This window comes from Bombus huntii, chromosome 15 (genome assembly GCF_024542735.1).
Source record: "Bombus huntii isolate Logan2020A chromosome 15, iyBomHunt1.1, whole genome shotgun sequence".
Classification (NCBI taxonomy): domain Eukaryota; kingdom Metazoa; phylum Arthropoda; class Insecta; order Hymenoptera; family Apidae; genus Bombus; species Bombus huntii.
Genome location: NC_066252.1, coordinates 1,640,222 through 1,663,187, shown reverse-complemented (window position 1 = coordinate 1,663,187; position 22,966 = coordinate 1,640,222). Strand labels below are relative to the sequence as shown.

The 22,966-nt window shown below is 40.9% G+C and overlaps 3 protein-coding genes across 8 annotated transcripts in view; 1 reads left to right on the top strand and 2 right to left on the bottom strand.

The window, feature by feature from the left end:
* LOC126873840 (gamma-aminobutyric acid type B receptor subunit 2) overlaps nucleotides 1-9,855 on the bottom strand; it is an 83,764-nt gene extending 73,909 nt beyond the window's left edge. For 4 of the 5 annotated variants that reach the window (XM_050635112.1, XM_050635113.1, XM_050635114.1 and 1 more), the window contains exon 1: nucleotides 9,669-9,854. The gene's annotated coding sequence lies outside the window, so the exon portion shown is untranslated. Of the gene's footprint in view, nucleotides 1-9,668 lie in introns of all 5 variants that reach the window. The other variant, XM_050635116.1, reaches the window with a different exon arrangement.
* A 730-nt stretch (nucleotides 9,856-10,585) lies between these two features.
* LOC126873855 (glucose dehydrogenase [FAD, quinone]-like) lies at nucleotides 10,586-16,836 on the top strand. The gene is made up of 5 exons (XM_050635157.1): nucleotides 10,586-13,679; nucleotides 14,578-14,933; nucleotides 15,037-15,411; nucleotides 15,510-15,883; nucleotides 16,124-16,836. The coding sequence occupies exons 1-5, from the start codon at nucleotides 13,102-13,104 to the stop codon at nucleotides 16,496-16,498; spliced, it is 2,058 nt and encodes a 685-aa protein (XP_050491114.1). The 5' UTR covers nucleotides 10,586-13,101; the 3' UTR covers nucleotides 16,499-16,836.
* LOC126873848 (cell death abnormality protein 1-like) overlaps nucleotides 16,466-22,966 on the bottom strand; it is a 112,921-nt gene continuing 106,420 nt past the window's right edge. The window contains exons 2-9 of one of the 2 annotated variants that reach the window (XM_050635146.1): nucleotides 19,796-20,278; nucleotides 19,438-19,566; nucleotides 18,592-18,732; nucleotides 17,921-18,049; nucleotides 17,563-17,823; nucleotides 17,401-17,496; nucleotides 17,248-17,319; nucleotides 16,466-17,152 (exon numbers count right to left, since the gene is read on the bottom strand). In XM_050635146.1, the coding sequence (XP_050491103.1) occupies nucleotides 17,067-17,152; nucleotides 17,248-17,319; nucleotides 17,401-17,496; nucleotides 17,563-17,823; nucleotides 17,921-18,049; nucleotides 18,592-18,732; nucleotides 19,438-19,566; nucleotides 19,796-19,922 (1,041 nt within the window). In that variant the 5' untranslated portion in view covers nucleotides 19,923-20,278 and the 3' untranslated portion in view covers nucleotides 16,466-17,066. Of the gene's footprint in view, nucleotides 17,153-17,247; nucleotides 17,320-17,400; nucleotides 17,497-17,562; nucleotides 17,824-17,920; nucleotides 18,050-18,591; nucleotides 18,733-19,437; nucleotides 19,567-19,795; nucleotides 20,279-22,642; nucleotides 22,911-22,966 lie in introns of those variants that run through there. The other variant, XM_050635147.1, reaches the window with a different exon arrangement.

The window sequence follows — 22,966 nt, the reverse complement described above, 5'->3', positions numbered from 1 at the left end:
GCGAGTGGTATCCTTTTAAAAATGTTATGTCGTTCCAAAGTTAGCAGAAGTCTTAAAACTTCTATAAGATAATTACAAGAACGGAAGGTCTCTTCGCTCGAGTTATAGTCGCAGCGCTACTTTTACTTGTATCTCTTCTCAACTTCTTTTTTTTTTGCAATATGGCCGGGCACATGACAGGTCATACATTGCATTCGAGAGCGATGTAGAACGAAAAATAAACTTCAGAGTTATTCGTACAGTAAACTGACAGTTATTCGTACTCTATGTCTACTAAGCTAAACGCGTATTTTTTGCCAATTGTTGGCACCATTTTTTCAAATCGCGGAACATACAACATTACAGCGTATAATTCGAAAATGCCAATGCGCAGTCGCTATAAATTTATCCATTAGCTAAATCTTAATATCGGTAGTCGTATGTGAAATGTATCCGTATGAGAGTATTTCTTACTAATCGAGAGTCGTATTATCCATGTTTCAAAAAATATCGCACAAAGAAGAATTTTTAAATTTTAGATCATCCCCTCGTCGAATTTAAAGTAAGCTGTTGTTCGACGCGATGCTTCATGTTTTACTTCTTATTAATATTTTGTCACGCGATATCAAAATTTGCGAGTTCCATTTCGAAAGATGAATAAATAATTATTATATCATATTGTTACAGCATATTACACGAAACAATTTGATGTTAATATGACGCATTAAATGATTCAATGAGATAGATACGTGTTATAAAAAAAATTCTCATCTCGTTAGATTTATGTTTGCGTAAGCATGAATAAAATTGTACCTTCGTATATTTTTCCTCCTTAATCATTCCATAATTATTCCCCCTCTGTAGTCCTTGCATATATTACCACAATGGCACGGTTAATTTCTACCAATCGATCCATACGTGTGCTAAATTTAATTATCGACGAAGTAAGAAGGAATGACAGAATTGAGCGAGATTTCAAGAAAGTACCGTACTGTCCGAAGGGCTTTGCAATCTCAAAGACGGAAGCGGAGATTCGATTATCTAGGGTTTGCTGGAACTATGACGAACGACTAGAGGCTGAGACGAGGAAACGTATAATCGAGTTCTGGGTTAAAAGCAGATTTATATATAGACGTCGGTGGATTTAAGTCTCGATATAATATTGTCAAATAGGAGGTCGAACAAGGGAACAATGAAAGTTAAGCTCTACACGAAATCCTACTCCTCTGCAACTAGAAAAATGACAGAGATCGAAACGAGCATAGAAGAAAATCCTGTTTTCGAGTCAACTCGTAATACTTGTCCCTATAAACACCTCGTGTGTGGGCCGAGTTGGTTCAATAGAAATCGTGCAAAGAAGCTTCGCCTCTTTCATCACTCGTCCAACCAGGAGAGCCGCGCGTTGTCGAAAACTGGCACGTACCTACCGGCCTAATATTTCAGCCGAAAGTTTTTTTCCAAAGCACATCGAAAATATCGTACCGTGTATTTCGCCAATGAAAAGATACTCGCGTTTATTTGAGGTCGCGATGCCGTATGTTTTTCGCGTAATTTTATCCTATGCATAAATCGTGGTAAAAATCGTGATAAATGATCGATAGATCGCCCTTTCTCTTAGTTACGTATCAGTATTTATTAAGAGTAATGTGTGACTAGTTCCGTGGATAATGTTTCGACTTAATTTTATTTTTTCCCTTTTTCCCTTTTTTACGATGTGACTAAAATAAATTACATGACTGCGAATTTTCATCATGCATTTATGGGAAGTTGAAGGGTGCAAAGGTGCATATGACGCACATAATGTTCGAAATATCCAAGACCGTATCTGTTATATAATTTCTGTTATAATAGTATTTATTGTTGGTAAGAGAGTCAGACATCTGCTGAGATTCCATATTTTCAACTATGCTAATGAAAGTATGAATATAAAATGATTTTGCTTGCAAAAAAGATTATCCATTCCGTCGTTTCATTAAATAGCAGAGTTTATGCGACGAACAAAGAAATTTCTCAAATGCAAATAAACGTACGTGTGTACAATGGGATTACCCAGAGGTATACGGTAAGCAACGAAATAATCTAGCGGCAGCTACGTGATATGGATTTTGTGCGGACAATTCATTAAACCGATCATTGAGGAACGAAGAAATTCCAGAGAGACGTCAAACGCAGCTGGGGTTGATAGGGATTTCAGCATATATGCGGTCACTGGTCAGCGAGCAGTTTGTATTTTCCAGTTTCGGTCTAGCTACAACAATAGGCACTCAAATTCAATTGCTATGTTTTATGAATCTGAATGTTCATACAAACCGGAAGGATCGGACGAAACTCGAAGCACTGGCAAATAGTTCAAACAGTTCTTCGTTTTGTGTATTACGATTTCAAATGGCTTAATAAATTCTTGTTTCCATCGACCAACGGCAATATGATTCTTGTTTTTCTTTGCTAATACCGCGATTCTTTCGAGTACTCTACCAACGAATTTATCGTAAAAATGAAACTCTACAAACGAGAGAGTGAGAAAGAGAGAGAGAGAGGGGAGAGAGAGAGAGAGTATCCAGTTAACTCGTGTGTAAAGTTAGCTATGTGTCCCGGACTTTTCTCGAGAGTCTAACAGATAGCCAGGCAACTCGTACACGAACATGTTCGTGGTCCACAATGAGAGAACGCTAATTGAATTTGATTACATTTGAAACAAGATTATACATGTACATATATTACGAAACGAAAGTTCGTGGCGTAGAATAATGTTTCGTATATCGATTAAAATAAAAAGACGAAAAGAATAGGAGATCGGGATGATAAAATGGGTTGGAACAATTTTTCAGGGATTTTCAGAGATTCGCGTTCATGAGAATTTGTAATAAACTACTCGATGGAAGACAGGCGAAGCGCAAGCCCTGTTTGTTATGCATTCGCATTATACTCCTTTGCACAGTTTCCACTATTTCGTACGCATTCTATTTTGTTGGCCAGGAACGCTCAAGTTCTTTTCGCTTAAGTGTTTTCGCTACTTGTGCTGCTTTTGAAGTGGCTTTCCGCTTCCTTCGCGTTTCTAAAGCTCCTTTAGCGAACCCCTCATAAGTTACCTTTGCTTTTTCGAAAACCCACTTTCGTATCGAAGTGCTCGAGTTACGATGCACCCCTGTTTTGCGGTGATGAGTATAACTTTACTCTGTTATAGAGTTTCCTGCCATAATTGAACTTCGAATTAAACGCTTGCGCTGGACTACAGGCGACTCTCTCGATCTTCAAACGTAATTCTAGTGTTCCGTAGTAGGCGAACTGTAGGTAAAAAACGATACACGCTTCCTCGATACACTGTAACAAGTTTCGATGTTTTGTTTGAAACTGGACAGACGAGGAGGATTTTTCCGTTGGTCGATATTCCTTCTCGAAGATATGTCGTTCTCAAATTCGAGAAAAGACTACTATGAAATATTTTTCCTTTCCTTTCCTTTTCTTTCTTTTCCTCGATAGCTTAGCGACAAGGAAAGTATACGCGTTACAAGTTTAACCCTAGTTCGACCGCTTCGAGATTTGTCGCGATCTTTCCTTTGTCATTGGCAATACACGAATTCAAGCGTTCGAAGCAAAGAAAAGTCCTGCCTTTGTCGGATACTTCATGTTCGTGATCGATGTTGCTACGTACGCGCAAAATAGGATAATACGCGACACAGACTGATGCAAGTTGATCGACGTGTTCGACACACTCGGAATGACAAACATGCGAATGCGATATACACGACTGCACTTTTGCATCGTGAATTCTCGCCTAATCGAAAATACCTACACTGATTTTCCTTATTCTTCGATCCCCCTTTGAACTGGCGCACGCGCTGTCGAAACCTCGCCACGATGAATCTTCCAAATCGAATATTCCAAAGGTTCGAAACTACTCTCAGGTTGCCGTCTAACAAGCAGCTACGACGAAGAAGCATCTTTACATGGTAAACACACTCATTGCAGAAGCGATATTTCATTTTGATTTATAGCAGTCACAGAAGTGCAAGTCAAGATAAACATTCATCTAACTATAAGCAAACAGTCGTAGGTAATATGTCCGGAGTAATATATTTTACGTGCGGAAAATTTCACATGACACGGGAGCTTTGAAAACGTAAAACACGGAGAAAATAAACCGTGGCGAGCGTGAAAGAAAATTACAGGGAAGGAGAGCAACAGCCCGTGCAAACCGCTCTATCCACTTTGCCAAGTAACACATTACGCTGGACTTCGCGCGTCCACAATTCGATGAACGCCTACCTAACCTCCAACCGCGTTACAATGCCATATGCTAATATCGTGATACGTCCCTCTTTGGCATCTATTCTCTGCTTAACTACCGCTTAATCACCGACAAACCACGCTCCTGGCTACAAATTTTCCTACGAATGGCCGAACCGAGGCTTAATTAACTCACACTTATATAAACTGAATTAATAAACTGCGGCGTTAGCACGAGACGTACGTTTAGAAGTCGGGTTAATCAATGGCGAAACGATTCAAGGCGTCAACCACGAAGTCCTCGAAAGATCAAAAAAGAGGCAAAAGGTAAAAGTTGCGAGTTCAAGCAAATTCATTTTCGTTCTCGTATCGAGCTTTAATTCAGCACGCTCCGCCAAATTTTTCGCCACGGGCTTCGGCCCTGCGTTGAACCGTCGCTGGCAACCAGGAGCGGCAGTTTTATTCGGAAAATGCCTATTCGTTGCCTACGATGAATCAGCGATTCGTTGATTTAGCGACGAACACTGATTTTACAGCGGAGCTATCACTCATTCTGTATCGACATAATAAAAGTTGCCAGGTCAAATACTAACCCTTCTTGCGGTTCTCGCTAACAGCGTTCTACAGGGCCAGCCACGCGCGCACCACCTATCCGTAACTCTCGAACACCAGCCTTTTCGATGTGGCACTCGATAACGGACTGCTCAAAAATTGGTTAAATTCCAAAAATTTCGCTCACGGTACTGACTTCAAATCGCTGCAAATCGAAATTCCGTCACAGCTACGATTATACATATATTTCACGCGACGAATTTCAAAAATATTTCATTTCCACCGGCGTAAAGGAATGCGTCGCTGCAATGCTTCCTGGTATTGAAAAATCGAATCACCAGCGTTTGGCGCATTATTTTTATTTATTTCCTTCTAAATCGATTACAATTGGATGTACACGGTACGGTACGAATCTCGCGGCGTATGATTTTGACGCAGGTACGAACATCCGTTAGCTGAGGTTCGTACGTGATTTCACGTAAGCCGCACGATATTCTGCTTATTTTTCCTATTACGGTGCGAATACGTTACTCGATCGTGACTATCCGTAGATTCTGATCGTCGACGATGCGACCCTTCGCATCGTCCGTCCGTGTAAATAGGTTCTTCCACGTAGAGTAATCCATTTGGAACGGACGATTACTTCGCGCAACTAAAATTTCAAACGATCGTACGGATTACTGGGCGCAGTTATCCATACTAATAAGCTTCATTCTCTCTGTGGTGACTTCACGCGAATAAGTTAACTAGATAGAAATTGTGGTGGAATATGTAAATATTGCGTCGCGGACCGGCAAACGTTTGTGAAATCGATCACGAAAACTCGCCGTAAATAAAATGAATTTCGATCAGTCGATGCTTGAAAGAGAGCTGACAGCATCCATTCAAAACGATGTAATGTAAGTGCGAATTTTATTCACGTAAATATTACAACAGAAACAAGAGGAAGAGAAAAATTCGTTAATCGTTAAATGTTCCGTTTACGAATAGAAGGATTTACGATAGGGTATGTGCAAATGGAAAGAATTGAAAAGAAAGACGGCGGAGGAAACGTGTTTTGGGAGGAAATCGGCTTTAAACAACGAGGACGTTTAAAGAGGCGAGAATAAACGATAGGTGACCCTTGTATTGCATTGGACAACGATGGTATCGACACGCGGTCACGCGTTTCTACCTACGAGAAGAAAATGCTGCGAGGAGAAAACGGTCGAAAGCCCCAACACCAACTTCGCCATTAACGCCCTTTGTCAGGATCACTATGCCATTCACCCCGTGTCCTCCTTCCTCGTTCTCACAGAGAGTAAAAAGGCCCGATAGAATTTATAGAAATTCCAATGACCCGATGCTAGAACAGTCCTATAGATAGTAATTGCATCGGTTACTTTTTATTTGACCGAAAAAATATGCACGTCCAGCGAGACGAACGATTCGAGTAATATTTTGTCAGCGGAATCTATTTCGTGTTTCGTGACGAGATCGCGGGAAATTTTATTTCCGTCGCTCCGTATTTCCATTACGAAACTCATGCTCGATCGACTGTTTCGATTTCTATCTTTTGTTTAGACGACTCGTTAAAACAACGAGTTATTTATTATTTTGAAAATTTTCGGACGGGTTCTAAACGGTGTACAGCTGTGGATTATATTCGGCTTCGTTAACGGAATGAGTAACTGGTGGAAATAATTTTTAGCCGGAAACGAGGAAATCGATAGGTGTACACGTACCGTGCAAAACTGAAAACAATCTGAGCGAAATGAAGATAGATAATTTATTTAGATGGCGAAATGAACGAATGAAAGATACACTCGATAGCTATACGATGGACAAATAGAAATCATTAACAGAACGAACAGACTCGAATCAGTTACGAAAACATGTCCGATGATAGTCGAAACGACGTTTCGCTTAAAAATACGAGCGCGGGTAACGCGTGTCATAGCTAGCCAAATTTACAAGATCGTGACAGGGATGGGTGATTCGTGAAATGCGAGAAACGCGTAGGCGACGGCATCCGAGGTATAAAATTGAACGGTACGCGCTGTCAACTTGACATCGAGGCGATGATTTACAAATAAAAACCTCTGGGCAAACTGTTTGTCCGCGGTTTCTATTCGGCTATTATGACAGATGACGTTACATTTCGGATCTCGTCTCACATATAGGGAATCTTTCCTTTTCTAAAAGATTGCCGAATAGAATCCAATCAAATCGGATCGAATCGAATCGAGTCGAAGCTAATTTAAACGAATGAGATTTTCGAGCGCGTGAATTTTCTCGCGCGAGAAAGAATCTGTTCTCTTTTGTAATGAGCGTCGACGAGACGGACCGCGTATAAAATCTTTGTGGCACGTTTCGAGGCGAATTGTTACACGTGTTTGCGTAAATTTCTGAACTCGGAGGAACAAGGGCGCGAAATGACGAAGCGAGAAGAAAAGGGAAAAGAAGAGAAGAGAAGAGAAAAGAAGAGAAGAGAAGAGAAGAGAAGAGAAGAGAAAAGGCCAAGTGGCGTCGATATGGCGACCTGAATTCCCAGGAGAAAAGGGAAATCAAAAAAGCAAAGAGTCGTTGCAAATCAGAGAAGCGAATGCTCGCAGTCGCCGCTACGTGAACCCACAGAACCGCCCTATTGTTCACGCCCGAACAATGCTGTCTTTGTCGCGATGTGATTAAGCTCTGAATAAATTTTCTATTACGTTGTTCTACACCGGGCTTTCCTCCATTTTCGAATACTCTGTTTTTTTCTTCTGGTGGCTGGCCCATGGTCTCGATTCTCTCTCGGTAAAACGCCGACGCGCGAACGCCATCCAACGCGAGAACATATCACGAATTAACCAAAGTTTTTTTTCCCCATTGATCTGATTTCTTTTCCGATTCTTTCTCCCCGTCAGTCAGGATGCTATGTAAAGTTAGGCGAAGTTCCGAGCCGAACGGAACTGCGAGCACCGTCTATTATTTAGAAACGATCCAACTTTTTCTATTTTCCGCTAGAACGAACGGTTTCGATAAAAACCTCGCGGTAGAGAACACGGGAACAAGATGATTGATTCGCAATTTATGCTAATTATCGTTGATTGAAAGAAACTGAAGAACGAATTTCTTTATCTATAATAAATTTATTCTTTAAACTTCCTATATCAATTACATCAAACCTGAAACAGCGTAATGTTAATTCTGTTTCAGCAGAATTTCTCATAAAAAAAAAACTCTTTTATCTCCCGAATACATCAGAAATAATAACGAAGAGGGAAGACAGTATATTCAGAAAGGTTCTCATTAAAAAGGGAATCGAGAAGAAATATAAAATACAGTTCGTAGAATGGAAACGCCGGCTGTATATACGTTTGAATTTTCAGCTACGAGACATCCGGTATTAATTCTTCCACGTAGGATATCTTACATATGCCGCAAGGAATTCAGAATCCTGGGATCTCGGAATCTCATGTTCCACATATCCGCACATACCACACCTTCAGTCTGCAAGCTGTGCTTTGTAATTTCATCCTTCCGCTATCTTTTGTATTAAGCCCGCGCGCGCGTTCGCTACGTAACCTTCAGTGTACAATGTACACGACGCTTTTGATTGACACATCGCATTTGATATCCGAGCATGATTTGACAGCCAAATCGAACTAAATAAAAATTTCAATGCGCAAATATTTTACATCGAGGATAGTCGCGAATACGTTTACAAAAATATACAACGTACGTAAATAGGTACGCGCATCGAGACCTTTTAATATAGCGCGAACGTTGCCGAATGAAATCTTGGAAAAAAGCTAATCGTAAATAGAAGGGACCATCTGTTCGATGACGAAAAGGTTAATACAATATCTGATCGATCGTTTCCTTGACTGGAAGATCCTCCGCTTGCCAGCGTACATATATACATACATACCGAGAAAGGTTTCGTATCGTTGAACAAACATTCCGAAACAACTTGGCTCTCGTTGCTATGTTAATTCGTTATTGAGGCCGATTCGATTCATTTACGGAGCGCTTCGATAAAAACTATTCCGCGATGCGAAGGTAGATACCTATAGTTAACAACCGCATCCACGTCTCGCGTTGTGAATAATACAATTCGTGCTTTACACCGTACTATAGAAGCAATATTACGTACTTTTCCTTTGTGAAGAGGCATTGCGAAGGTAAATACAACACCGAGCACTCCTGAATGTATGTAAAACCTTGAATCGAGGTTACAGTCGAGGTCGAGATCGGTCGATTAATGATACTCCCGCTGCAACGTATGTTTGCGATTTTTCAGTTACTTAGTTGCCGAAGCTAATGTCATCGGTCACGTTACAGTCTATCGTTCTTTGTCGCGTTCGATTTCGTCACGAAACGAACCGAGCGTCCGTTTCACGGTACAACAAAGATAAGGTGAATTACGGCGATAATAAACACCACGCTCTGCCAGCTCGTGTCCTACGAATCTACGCGAGGTAAACCTAATAGAAAATAAACGAAACGATGCTGCTCTCGCAGACGAACGATAGTCAAAGAAAGTTAAGCACGCGACGATGTCTATATTATATTGTACAAGTATCAGACAATCCAAATTCAAGTTTGCACGTAAAAATACAATAGATGTTTCAGCAGGTTGGCGTGTTGCAAGTTGCCTCGATATACAATAAAGATTTCAGATAGATTTCGTAAAAGTTTCATGTCCTGCCTCAAACTGTACGTATATATAGGTGTGCCAATGCACATACACGCGGGTACGTATGTCGCGTGTGTACGTATACGTCCGTACACATTTATTACTTGTTCAAACGATGCATGTAAAAACGTACACGAGCGTAGATATTCGAACAAATACACTTTCGCATACAGAGACATGCTCGTATGCGCGCAGTGACAACGCAAAAGGAAAAAAAAAACAGGAAAAAAAGAATATATACACGTACCTGACAACATATAATCCTCTGTTACTTGTCCGCTCTTCCCTCCGAAGGCATTTATCTGCATTATCTTCCTGGTGGATTTCTTGTACTGACTATGTCTGATAAACTGGTTGCCACCCCCATCACGAACTAGCTACCGATCCTTGCGATACCATCCACCAAGAATACACTACACACTATTCGAGGAAAGGAATCTCTCCCCCTCCCTCCCCCTCTTTCTCCCCGCTCCGTTCCTCTTACTCGCTTTTATTTTTCTTCTTTGACCCTCTTCTATGTCTCCTTTTTTCGAATTAATTTGCTATTCGGTGGCCTCAGGAAAACGATGTAGCATGATGCTCTTCTTGCTGCGAGGGGTTTACGGTCACGAAAACTGCGCAGAGTCACAGGGTCGCGCAAGATGAGAACGGCTCGATCGGATCGAGAGGGAAGAGGATCCAAAGTGCAGCGATAGGAATACGGTCGGTACGACGTGAAGAACGAAGAAAAGAGCGAAAAGACGGACCGGTCAGTGACGGCGGTCGATAGATGGTGACTTTCCAAGCCGTCGATTGTAGCACGTTAACGGATAAGTATAGGAACGAGTGATCGAAAAAGATCCGTGATAAGAAAAACGCGACGAGGTAAAGAATACGTACGGAGATCGCGTACCATTGGCCGAGCGACAAAACCCGACTGTTTTCCAACGGTAGCGAATCGAACACGATCAGTCACGTTCGCCGGATGTAGCGCGAATAGAGGGTTGGTCTTGCGCGGCAGCGCGCTCACGCGGTCATCCGGTAAACTGACAGACCACCCCTGAAAGACCTCCAAACTGTCAGCCTTCCCACCCTGCTCTTTTGCGGCTGCGCGTTTTCCTGAACCCGCTGTCCCTTACCCTGGTGCCGATGTGCTCTACTTCTCCCACCACCGACTAGCGATGGCCCTTCGATATTCTCCCCGTCGCAAGTTTTCGAGCAAGTTGCTCCTACGAGGACCCGCGAGTCTCGCCAATTTCCCTTGTATTTAACCTCGCATAGCCGCCAGCCTCATTAATACGATATACAAAGTTTAGTTTCCCTTCGCGAACCTTTGTTATTCGATGATAACGTAATAAGTGCGACTAAATTTGATTATCTAAAGCACCTACATTATCTAGATTACCTAAAGTAGATTAACCAAGTTGCATAGAGAGTATGTAACGAGAGTTCGAAAATGTTCTGCGGCGTCTCGAAGTCATCGCTACCGTAGGAACCGATTCTCGTCCCTTATTTCCACGCCCCGTGAAAAACACCCCACCAGCCAGCCACTGGAAGGAAGCTCGATCGTATCTACCCCGTGACCCCACATGCCAGCATTCCCTGTTAAAAGGCTTTCCACTTTACTTCACTCCCGATTCTTCTTCGCTGACTCGGTCATCCTTCGGGAAAAGACTTTGCTTTCTGGAACACTTTGAAAATTGCCAAACGTCTGGTGAGCCGAATTCAAACAACATAGCTCGAAACTTGAAACTCCGAAACTAACGATCCAACAACCAAATTACTTACTTCTTCATTGGCCCAATTTTCTTCGCCAATTTCTCGAAGCTCGAAACACGATACGAAGCATGCCTGTCTATCGTGCGTCATACTCTTTTATTTCGTCTAAATTGATACTCAGCATTTAAAATTACTTATGTCGATACTCGGTATTTAAAATTAACGCGAAATATCCTTTCGGCACAAACACACGGTTGTGATAACAGCGTCCATGTCTGACTAACGAGGTTATGATGATCATATTATTAATGAAATCATTAATTATTCGCAACTTCACGCAAAAACTCCATATTCGTGAGCACATACGATTAAACACGAAACACTGAAATAATTTGGAACTTTATTCTTAGGTATAAAAGTAATGTTAGTAGATATTTAATTTCGTATATAAATACCACGCAATTTTTCGTTTCTTACCGCGCTTTTAAGATACATTCAACTGCACTTTCTTTTAAACACGCTAGGTAGAGCTACTAGAGATTTGGCGCGCTTTCGCTATAGTATTAGATGTATATATTAGAAAGTTTAGGAGCTGTAAGTTTAGAAATTATATTTAATTCGATCATCAAACTTGACATAGATTTTTAAAAACGCGAATGAAACGTAAGAATAAATTTCATGTGACACTCTTATCATTTTCGCGTCACATGCAACGTTATCGATACAGTATAAGATAAAATTACGACATTAGCGATTAGAATTAAAATTAAATCAATGATTAATAATTAAATAATTAATTAATTAAGAAACAGGATAGACGTGACCGTCGGTGGTTACATCGATCATCATTGACTAACGTCGAATCAAAGGATTTCTACTATATCATAATACGAAAATGAAGAAACTATCCTCCTGCGGATTCCTTTTCTTATCTTACTTGCAAATAAGATGACAAACAGTCATCAAACTTAGAAACTAAAAGTTTACAGTATAAAATGTCATATGTAAGCACTGAACCAAAACCGAATATCAAAATTTGTATAAATAACATTTGAGTATAAGAAAGAAAATACTTTTATAATCGATACGACTATATGAAGGAAAGAATTATATTCTGCGCAAAACCATCTGTCTTCTTACAAGTTAAATTGCAAATGTTGCACATCTTCGGAAAGATTTCCTGTACGCATGTTATAAATCTTGCGGACTAGTACAGTCCTTATTCTTCACAATTATCTTTACGCTATCTTTCATTGTTTTTAATTGAGTTGTCTTTACTTTTTACTCGATTGATTCATTCAAATATGATAAATGCACTTTAGGAAAAACTCGATGAATGACTGACGTCATCTTCAAGATGTCCTACTTTTACATGGTTTTTTGTGATATCAACTTCGTATAATTTGTATTCTCAAACGGTATTTAATATTTCTATAAAGAAACGCTCGTTATGAAACTAAATCTGAATATTCCAATGAAATATGTTTCTTCATAAATATCAAGCCTATTAATAAATTAGCGACGACAGGTGCGGCGTTTCTCGTAACGAATCGTTCCTTTAATTTGGATGATCGATCTCTTTGGAGGTGGGCGTTTGATATTCATCTCGTACTCTTACTCGCGTCATTATACCTTGACTATACAAACGCTATCAAGAATTCCAGGTGTCTCTCGTGCCAGACGTCGATCGTGTCGAGCAAATTCGTTTCGAGGTAACGAGGCACAAAGATCGCGCGAGTCGATGACGATGGGAAGCTACGAGGTGTTCCCTCACAATTTTGCTATATTTACATTAGAAGCACACGAGTTTTTAAGTCGCGATTAAAGTTTCAATTCGCGCGTTTCAAATTTTCTGCGACAAGTGTCAAAGTGATATAAGTGATTGTTTCTACAAATTTTGTATTTTCTCAACCATACGCGCACCGGGTACACAAAGAAGTCGGTTTCGTCATCGCTCGAATTCACTGAATCCCTGATAAACGATGTTAAGGTTGTTGACATCTGTTTTGTTCCTGTCCTTCGTGCAATGTATTCTTCCTCCCGCCATACTAGAGACTGTATACCAATTTTTCACCGAAATCCCAACCGTGGACAATGACTTTGTCACCGATGAAATATCTATGTCCAAGGAATACGATTTCATCGTAATTGGAGCTGGTTCTGCCGGATCAGTAGTGACAAATCGTCTGACAGAAAATTCTAATTGGAATGTACTGTTGCTAGAGGAGGGCAAGGACGAAATCTTTGTTACAGATATACCATTGCTAGCTTCAGTTTTGCATATCACGGACTATGTCCGATTACATAAAAGCGAACCAAGACCCCGAAACGCCGATGGATCTGGCGGTTACTGTTTATCGATGAACGAGGGTCGTTGCAATTTGCCAGGAGGAAGAGCTGTTGGTGGTAGCTCGGTGGTGAATTTTATGATATATTCGAGAGGATCGCCCGCGGATTATGACGCTTGGGCTGCACAAGGTAATCCAGGATGGAGTTATCAGGATGTGCTACCGTATTTTATCAAATCGGAGAACTGCAAGCTTCTGGATCAAGATATTAGGTACCGTATCAAGTTTACCCTTTGACCGTATAATAAAATGAAAGAACGAAGAATTCATAATGAACGATTTGCAAAATAATTACGTCCCTGGCCCCAAGATTTCTTATAAATTTCTTGCAAATTCTTTCATTTTCCATGAAGCTTAAGCTAAATAAATTTGTTGACAGATCGTAGAAAAATATAATTGGCTCGAAAATGATTCAGAAAACATATTAGAGTTGAAATGTGAAATTTATAGCTTATTATATTTGACTTCGAGTCTCTCGTGCTACGCTGTGAATAGGAAAATATAAAAAGAGTCTTCGCGAACTGTCTTGAAAATCTTTCATCTACATTTTCGTACTAATAACGCAATAGTCGAATCTACGAATAAGACGACAGCAATATATTAGTTAACACTTTACCGACCGATAGCCTATTAATCGGCTTTTTGTCGCCGACAATCTTTCTCATTATTTGAGCAGTAATTCGTTACTAAGTACTAAGGTATCAGTTGCGTCAGTTGCGTTACTCTGTAAGCTCCCACAGTTTTATACCAATTTGAAAAACTTACCGTTCGCGATGAACGAAGAGAATGCTATTGGAGAGTCTAAACCGAAACAGAGCCAGCGCCAGGGAGAATCTGCGCCTGAGATGCCGGTCGGACGTGCGTATGTTGTTGAATTGCTAGCGGTCGGTAAAGTGTTAATAATAAACATATCCACGGTAAAATGTACTAATTGAAGATACATGCAAATGAACTCGCGAATACTAGAAAGTGACTATGGAATATATGCTAGTTCAATGTTTGCTTAACAAACGTTTTAAGAGAACTTGAGAAACAGCGTGATAATGTTACTTAAATTAAATTCCTTATTTACCGATTAAATTCTTCTTCTGACACGGTTTATCTCGTCAGATACCATGGCCGCGGAGGATATCTTGACGTGACGTCTCCGTCGTACGTGTCTCCTCTAAGAGAATGTTTTCTCCAAGCTGGCGAAGAACTAGGATATGATGTAATTGATTACAACAGCGACAGCCTTATTGGCTTCTCTACGGTTCAGGTTCATCTACGAAACGGACACAGGGTCAGTGCTAACAAAGCGTTCTTAAGACCTATTCGACTCAGGAAGAATTTGCATCTTTCCAAATTATCAAAAGTAACAAAGATCATCGTCGATCCAAAGACGAAAACAGCCATGGGTGTAGAATTCGTTAAGAATGGCAAAGCACTGTTTGTCTCTGCCAAGAAGGAAATAATACTTTCAGCAGGTACCTTGGAAGAGCTGCTAATATTTCTTAATATTCCTTATGGTCGCCAAACTGTTGCGAAAACTCTTCGTTAACGTCTCTTACTCGTGTATCTATTATTTAGGTACCCTGAACTCGCCACAGTTGTTGATGCTCTCGGGAATAGGGCCGAAAAGTCATCTCGAGTCTTTAGGTATCCATGTGATCGAGGATCTACCGGTTGGATATAATCTTCAAGATCACGTCAGCATGTCGGCACTGACTTTTCTCGTAAACGAGAGCGTGACTATAGTTGAACCTCGGCTAGCTTCGAATCTAGCCAACACCGTTGACTATTTCGTTAAAGGGACCGGGCCATTGACGTTGCCCGGAGGAGCCGAGTGTCTCGCCTTTATCGATACGAAACAGGATTATCCAAAGAATCTAGTGAAGAAGTTGCAAATTAATACTAGCAATTTTCACAGTAAAACGCGCTCGAAGAGATACAACGACAAGAGAGGTAACGGTAAAGAAATTCCTCGAGCTATGCACGTTAAATGGCGATTAACAATTTAAACGATATCGCACAACGTTAACGTTACTACTTTCGTTTTTCAGTCTCTTTACCTCCGAATATAACTTCCATCAATGTAAATTCGGATTACTTGAAAGATTATCCACGCCCGACTTCGCGGGAAAACAAAGGGACAGATGTTCCCGACATTGAACTGGTTTTAGGTATAAGCGCTCTAACCGGTGATATATCGGGCAGTTTCAGGGGACTTCTCGGTTTAACGGACGAATTTTATAAAGAAGTGTTCGCCGGTTACGAAGGTTTTGACGCCTTCTCCATTGTCCCGGTACTCTTACAGCCAAAAAGTAGGGGAAGAATTACCTTGAAATCGTGTGATCCACATGACCGACCTATTTTCGACATAAATTACTACGATCACGAAGATGATCTCAGAACTATGGTTCGAGGCATTAAAAAGGTTGTTACTTTCAATGTAATGTTTATCTTGATATCGCCACGGTTATTTATCTTGCGTTTCACAATCACCGCTTTTTCAACGCATTCACCATAGAGTTTCCTTGCAGCTATTCATTTTTATTGTACATCTCTGTCGCGGTTGCTCCTACTGTTTCTTCCCATCTTCCTTTTTTTTTCTGCTATCGCTACCGCTATTAATATGGTAATAGGATCTAAAGTTAACTTTTCATTGCTGTTTCAGGCTATAAATGTTGCATCGACTGAAGCCTTCAAACGTTTCAACGCGACGCTATTACCAGTCGCGTTCCCAGGATGCAAACACGTCTCGTTTGGTTCTGATCTGTACTGGGCTTGCGTCTCGAGGCACGTGAGTACGACCCTAGGTCATTTCGTAGGAACGTGCAAGATGGGCCCAAGGAGGAACTCGGGTGTGGTGGATCATAGGTTACGAGTGCACGGGATCAATGGTCTCAGAGTTGTGGATGCCAGTGTGATACCTACTATAATAGCAGGTCATACGAATGCGCCTGCTTATATGATCGCTGAAAAGGCTGCGGATATGATAAAAGAAGACTGGGAAATGTCGAATTCCGCACGCAGAATGTCGTTTAATTAAATATTGGAAAATGTAGGGAACAAATTAGAAGCTAAAGATCGTACATCAACGCATGTGTTTTCGTATAAATTTGCTTTCGTTGCTATTCGTCCGAGTATAGTGCTGCTACAGAAGCAACTGCCTGATCTTTGCGCGATTATTTGTGTTAACCCTTGGACGACGAAGTTGGCTTAATTCGGAATTTACGTATTGTTATTCTATCAAACTACGTATATGAACGAATTCATTTTTTAAGTAACTTTAGTCGTCACATAGATGGTTTATCGCCATAAAATAAAATATTCGACGCTCGATAGAATGATACAGTCTCCGCAGGACGAGTGTCGATACACGTTGAACAGCGATTAACCAACTGTGATATAAATAAATACGAACCGGTTGGAGAAAATGGGTTTGTCTTTGGTAGCGATATGTTCATCTCTATCTACACAAATGCAGCGTATTTACAATGAAAGAAAACATTTGAATAAATATAGTTGTACAATAATAACGTCATTATAACTCGATAAAACTGCGAAAGACTATGATATCTTTCCATCGTTGCTATAAGCGACTGTGTCTCTCTTATTCACAAAGTCAATGAAAAACTCGCAAAAAATACAAAATTTAGAACTAGAGGAAGTTGTTGCCAGGACTCTGTAATTGTCGCAGCGCCTGAAAACGAATGAAATGCATTTGTTGTGCGATCCAAAACGAAAAATGAAAATCTTCGTTTCACAAATTGCAATGAAGAACGAGAGAACTGTTACCATTGTCGCTATATCGGATGCAATCGTGCAATTCCTCTGCCATAATGTAATCCTTGGCGCATTTGCAAAAGCCTGGAAAATAGATCGGTACTCTGAGAAGCGGTATACCTACGAACTTTTGCTTCGTCGACGAACGTTAAAATGAATTCTTACCATCTATACAATCAACGTTCATCACCTCGGTGGAGTTGGAGTCCCTGTACGTTTCGGTAATACACTCTCTATGACTTTGGCATCTGTTATTCAACACTAAAATGACGATTCATCGGTCGAATTAGTTTTGATTCGCCGTGAAGCGACGCTAACGGTACTCACACGTATCTTCGAGACAAATAGAACCGCGTTGATGGAAGTACTCGATACACTTGCATCTGCCATTAGGTCCGCACTCGGACTCCCTCTGAAATAACTGGCATTGAGAATTCTCTTGACACGGTTCTCCGATGGATTCGCTAACTTTCAAACACCGTTTGCCGTCGCTCGATAGCACATGATCCACTTTACACGTACAGAAGTCGAGGCACCTCGAGTTCTCCGCGATGCAATCGTAATCTTTGGAGCATTTGCCACCTAATTCTGTCAAGCCACGCACGGATCACTTTGATTTTCTTCTCCGTTCAAGCACAATTATTACGTAAATACATGCATACAATGTAACAAGTGGCACGCTTACCAATATTTGGAATGCAAACGTCGTTGCGTGGATTCGCATGATAGTTCAAGGTACACGCACAGAATCCTGTCACGCAGAAACTGTCTTTGATGTAGCAATTCCGATGCGATTGACAAGGAAGTCCTAATCCTGAACAAGAATCGGTGTCGATCAGCATTTCTATACTACAGCTTTGAATTTTTTCAAAGACATTAAAGCATCTTTACGAGGAGGAGAAATATCGCTGGTATTGAGGGAATCTTTAACAGTCTGATAAACAAAGTAGATATAACCGGCGTTCTTCTTCCGAGACAACGAAAGAGAAGAAGAAAATTATGTCCACGAATTTAATTTGGTAATAATAATTTAATGTAACAGTAATTTGATAATACAAAATTCGTATGATTTGTACGATGATCAAAAGCAAAAGATGATCAAAAAGTGCTTTCGTACGATTGATCAAAAAGCTGATACTACTAAAACGAAGTGTGAAGCCCGATGAAAAAAAGAGGCTTCATTGAAAAACAGTGGCATACGCCGATATAATTTGTAGCCAGTGTAAATTACGTCGCAGAAATATTTTAATTAACCTTCGAATCGAGCGTGCGAAGGTGAAAAAATAATTATAGCACCTGCTTATGGATAATGATAGAGGAAGCTGAAGCGTTTCGCAGGAAGTGGAGTACACTCACCTACAGACTTGTAACACCTTCCTTCCACGTAGTGAGAACCGTCGGAGCACTGGCAGATCCTTTGTCGGCACTCCGAGTAAGGGGCGAAGGTCACTTGACATTGAATGTCCACTTCACAGGGGTCCCCGATAGCATTCGCCTCTGTGAACAAATTCTCCTCGAATCAATTTCGACGTTGATGGATTCCGTGATTTCGTTAGAAGCTATCCTTCGCGTGGGAAGTCGAGGAAAATATAGCTCAGTTTTGTCGGACCGACGAGCACGATGAACGACACGCTCTAGAAGACGATGAGACCGTGAGAACGGAACGGCTTAGAATACGAGCGAAGAAAGATGTCCGTGGAATCACGTTTTCCGGGGTCGGCGACACCGATTCCGACTTAGCGACGAGGACGATGATTAATCAGAATTTTTATCCAGGTTGATCGGTTCCTGTTGTTCGTTCCAAAAAAAAATATTTAACTATCTGTGCTCGACTCGATTAGTTGAAATTGACGCGGAAATTTACCGAGGTTATTTTTATCCGATTTGATCGATGATTAGGGAATTAATTAAAAAATTTCAAAGACATGGAGGAACACGTTACATAATGTTAGAAGTGAAAGAGCGCAATGAATTCTAATTATGTAATAAAATTAACGTTATAGATATTGATATTATTTTCGTCGTATCAATTTTCGTGACTTCTGTTTTCCAACAAGTATTTTTACGTTTTTATAAGTCGTTCTATACATCGCTTTAATATGGAGAATTTCCTTTTTCATATGTAAATTGAATACCTCGACTTTTAGAATTTAGTAAGATATGTTTTATTATAACGTAATGAGAAATACTTGAAAAATATACCTTTGAGACATTCCAGGTGCGTGCGATTTTTATGGGCGATAAAACCGTCTTTGCACAGACAGGCTTCCTGGTTCCAACAATAAGCATTCTTCATACAGTCTTCGTCGTATCGACACTTTGCCAACGTCTCTGAAAAATTCATATGAGCGTTACACGTCCTCCTTCAAACAGCCAAATTTAATCTCTAATTTTCAACATTTTCACATTCATAATTGTCGCGTATAACGCACTTTCGTTTCATACACCTCGTTCAGCTTACACGGGCCAATTTTCTAGCTGTTCGTAAGGATTCTTCGAATTTCTGACGAAATAAGGGTCAGGGGTCGAGCGCAAAGGGACTAGAATCGCATATACATACGGGGAGGTGGTGTTCGGTCGCTGCATCGCGGCAGTTGTTGGTTGACGTAAGAAATGGTTGCACAGACGGTGACAGGCACGAGGACGAGGAGCCTCGAGATCCCGACCACCGTCCCGATCGGTGTCATTCTCGTACCACCGTTGGAACGTCTTCCTCTCGGCGTCGTTTCATCAGCCCAAACTGAATGATCGTCATTCCCGATGGTCCCGCGAAGGATCTCCCGTTTCTTCCTCGGACTCGTTCTAGCCAGCCCGCTAGGCTCGTCTCTTCACGGTCTTCTGTGTGCGTTCTCACCGTATTCGCGTTACGCAACTCAGCCACGAAGCTCCGCTTTATTTTGCTTCACGTTAAATTCGATGACGGCATCGCTTCAGTTGTATATACTTGTTCATCGACTCGTTTCGTATACCGTGATTATCGCCAAACCCGGACTAATCGAGGACGATCGTTCTTCGCGGTGTATTTGTCGACCGTGGCGATCTTCTGGGCAGTCAAAGTTTTCGAACAGCGTCCAATAATGTTATTTCGTTTAATTTAATTTACGAGCGTTGTTCGATCTTTTTTTAATTACCGGTAACCATCATGACTGAAGATAATTTAAATTTACAATTTTATTATTCACACCGGATACCAATCGCTATTAATAAGAATCGAAGATGGTTGAAATTGATTCCACGATGGTTAACGGTAACCAAATTCGTTTAAACTAAGATATATATTCTTATACCATAACTTTTTTTAACCGGAGTTACAACAGTTATGGTCCCTGTTTTCAGATATGAATTTAGAGGGATTCACATTTGGTATTTGATGACCTCTTCTCTAGACTGTTTCGAAAAGGCGATTAACTCAAGTTGGTAAATCGATACGCGGCATGGATTTGATTCGCGAAAACGATTTGTTGCCATTGTTACAGTAAGCAAGCGAGGCGCGTTTTACCGATCGCGAGTGAAATTAGGTTAAACGCGGTCGGTTGGTATCGATCATACTTTAAACTCGATTAATCGGTCGTAACGAGTTAACAAGACGTTAAGTTTGTTTTCAATTCGGCCGCCGATGACCGAGCGTCGCGTCGCATCGGTGCACTCGTCCACGGTCGCTGGACAATCGATCTAATCCGAGAGGCTCTCTCTCCATTATACGGTATTTCGCCGTAACCACGTAACAGGTTGCACTATGCCAACGATAATAAGTATGCGTTAAATCGATGATTCAACTGCGAAAGTATGTGATCACGGTTAACTTTAGACAATGTTTGCGCAACAGCGCGGAAATAAGAATATTATAAAGATCGTACATCTATCGTTCTCTTTAGTTCGATAATGTTGAACCGTTATCAGAAATTTTTGCTGATTCTCTTTTACAATCTGAACACGCGATGCTGAACCTGTGGCGAATATTTCGTAATAACTACCGCGAAGTCTTTTATTCGCTTTCGACTAGAAGGTTGCCGATCGATGGTCGAGTTTAACGTGCTCCGCTTCCATAGTTTCGGCCTATTACACAACGATAGTCGTACGTTTAAACACAGAAGCCACTATTAGGTATATCGAGCCTCGTTCCTTTCATCGTTGTCACGTAGCATTCGTGCAATGATTCTCAGAAATTTTATTCGATTCTTACGATAATGATTTACCAGAACCTGACGATTGAGTCATTGCGCAACTTGTATGTGCATTAGTAGATTTGTTCGCTACTATTTTTATCGGTATTGCGTCAGTATCAGACCTGTAGCTGTATTTAATAGTTGTAAATATAACTTTCGATTACTTTGTATTAGAAGATAACATAGAATAATAATTCGAGCTTAAACGTTGATATTATAGGCAGATGTATGAAATGAGATTTCTATCGTAATATAGCAAAACCAGTCACGATACATTAGTCATCCCTATATAGAAATAGCTGAGTATCGCGTGGAGACGGATTTGAGATTTTGTCATACGTTTTGGAGGGTTAAATACTGCCATTGTTCCCAGGTCACGTGTGACTTCGTAATAGGGTTTCACGCAATAGCAAGCTTTGTTTAAGTCGTACGCTGCAGTCCAGCTCAAAGAACAGTGCGTTATACCGAAATATCAGACGACAAGAGGGAACGACCTCCCTTGTTCTTTAATTATGTGCGGTTCCAAGCCGACATTCGCCTAACTGTGAGAACCAGCAGCGTAGATCCGGCCTCTTCGTGTTTCCCCACGAAACCGAAGAAAGGATCACTCGGTCATGAAGGAACGAAACCACGCGAGACTTTCCTTATAAATTCACTCGCCCCAAGATCTCGAGATCTTATCGCTAAAGAAACCTCGTCGAGACCGTACACTAGCGGATTTTTCTTTCGGCTTTCGTTACATTCGACGAGTTCATTAGCTGCGATACAGCGCGCTTTAAAGAACTCATCGACGCCAATTTAATTCGATTAAAATTCAAGATACGTAGAATCGAATTATAGCTGAAAACTGTAGTGACATAAATCGACATACAATATTTCAAATGTTCGTTTTGCTTCGGTTTGAAACGTACGCGTTAGTGGGGTAGATAAACAGTATATCGCACTCTTTTCTTTTTTTCCTTTTTTTTTTTATACTTTATATGCGATAACCGTCACTTGCAAATTTAACTCGAATTCAAATTCAAACTTGTATTTAAATTCAAATTCAAATTAAAGGTTCCCTTTCAAATTGCCATGCGCGGTGTACAAAATTTTTATGAAAAACTTGAGATTCTTGGGAACAGCGTAGAAATTAAGGACACGTGTCGGAAACGCGAATCGGTCACATATTTTACGCATAAAATAATAGAATTTAAAGAATACGTATCACGACTTTGAACGATGCAACGAAGCACACTCACGTCTGAGGAGTAGATGTTCATGCTGTCCGTGCGCGGCGACGACTGCACTCGGTACGACGAAACAGAGGCCGATCGACAGCGCAAGACCTCCCATTGTGAGACGATTTACCAAGCCCGCCATCTTCCTCGTTCAGCACGAGCTCGCCGCTTTTTCGCACGTTCCTCTTCCTTTTCTTTTCGTTCGTTTCCAATCTGCAGTCACGAAGCTCGCAAAGACGATTCTCCCGATATCGTTCTTTCTCCCAGTCTAACAAAGATCGCTCTTAAATTCCGATTGGCTTTATCTAATCTGTGCGCGCTGATAAGTTTGTGGTAAATGCAACG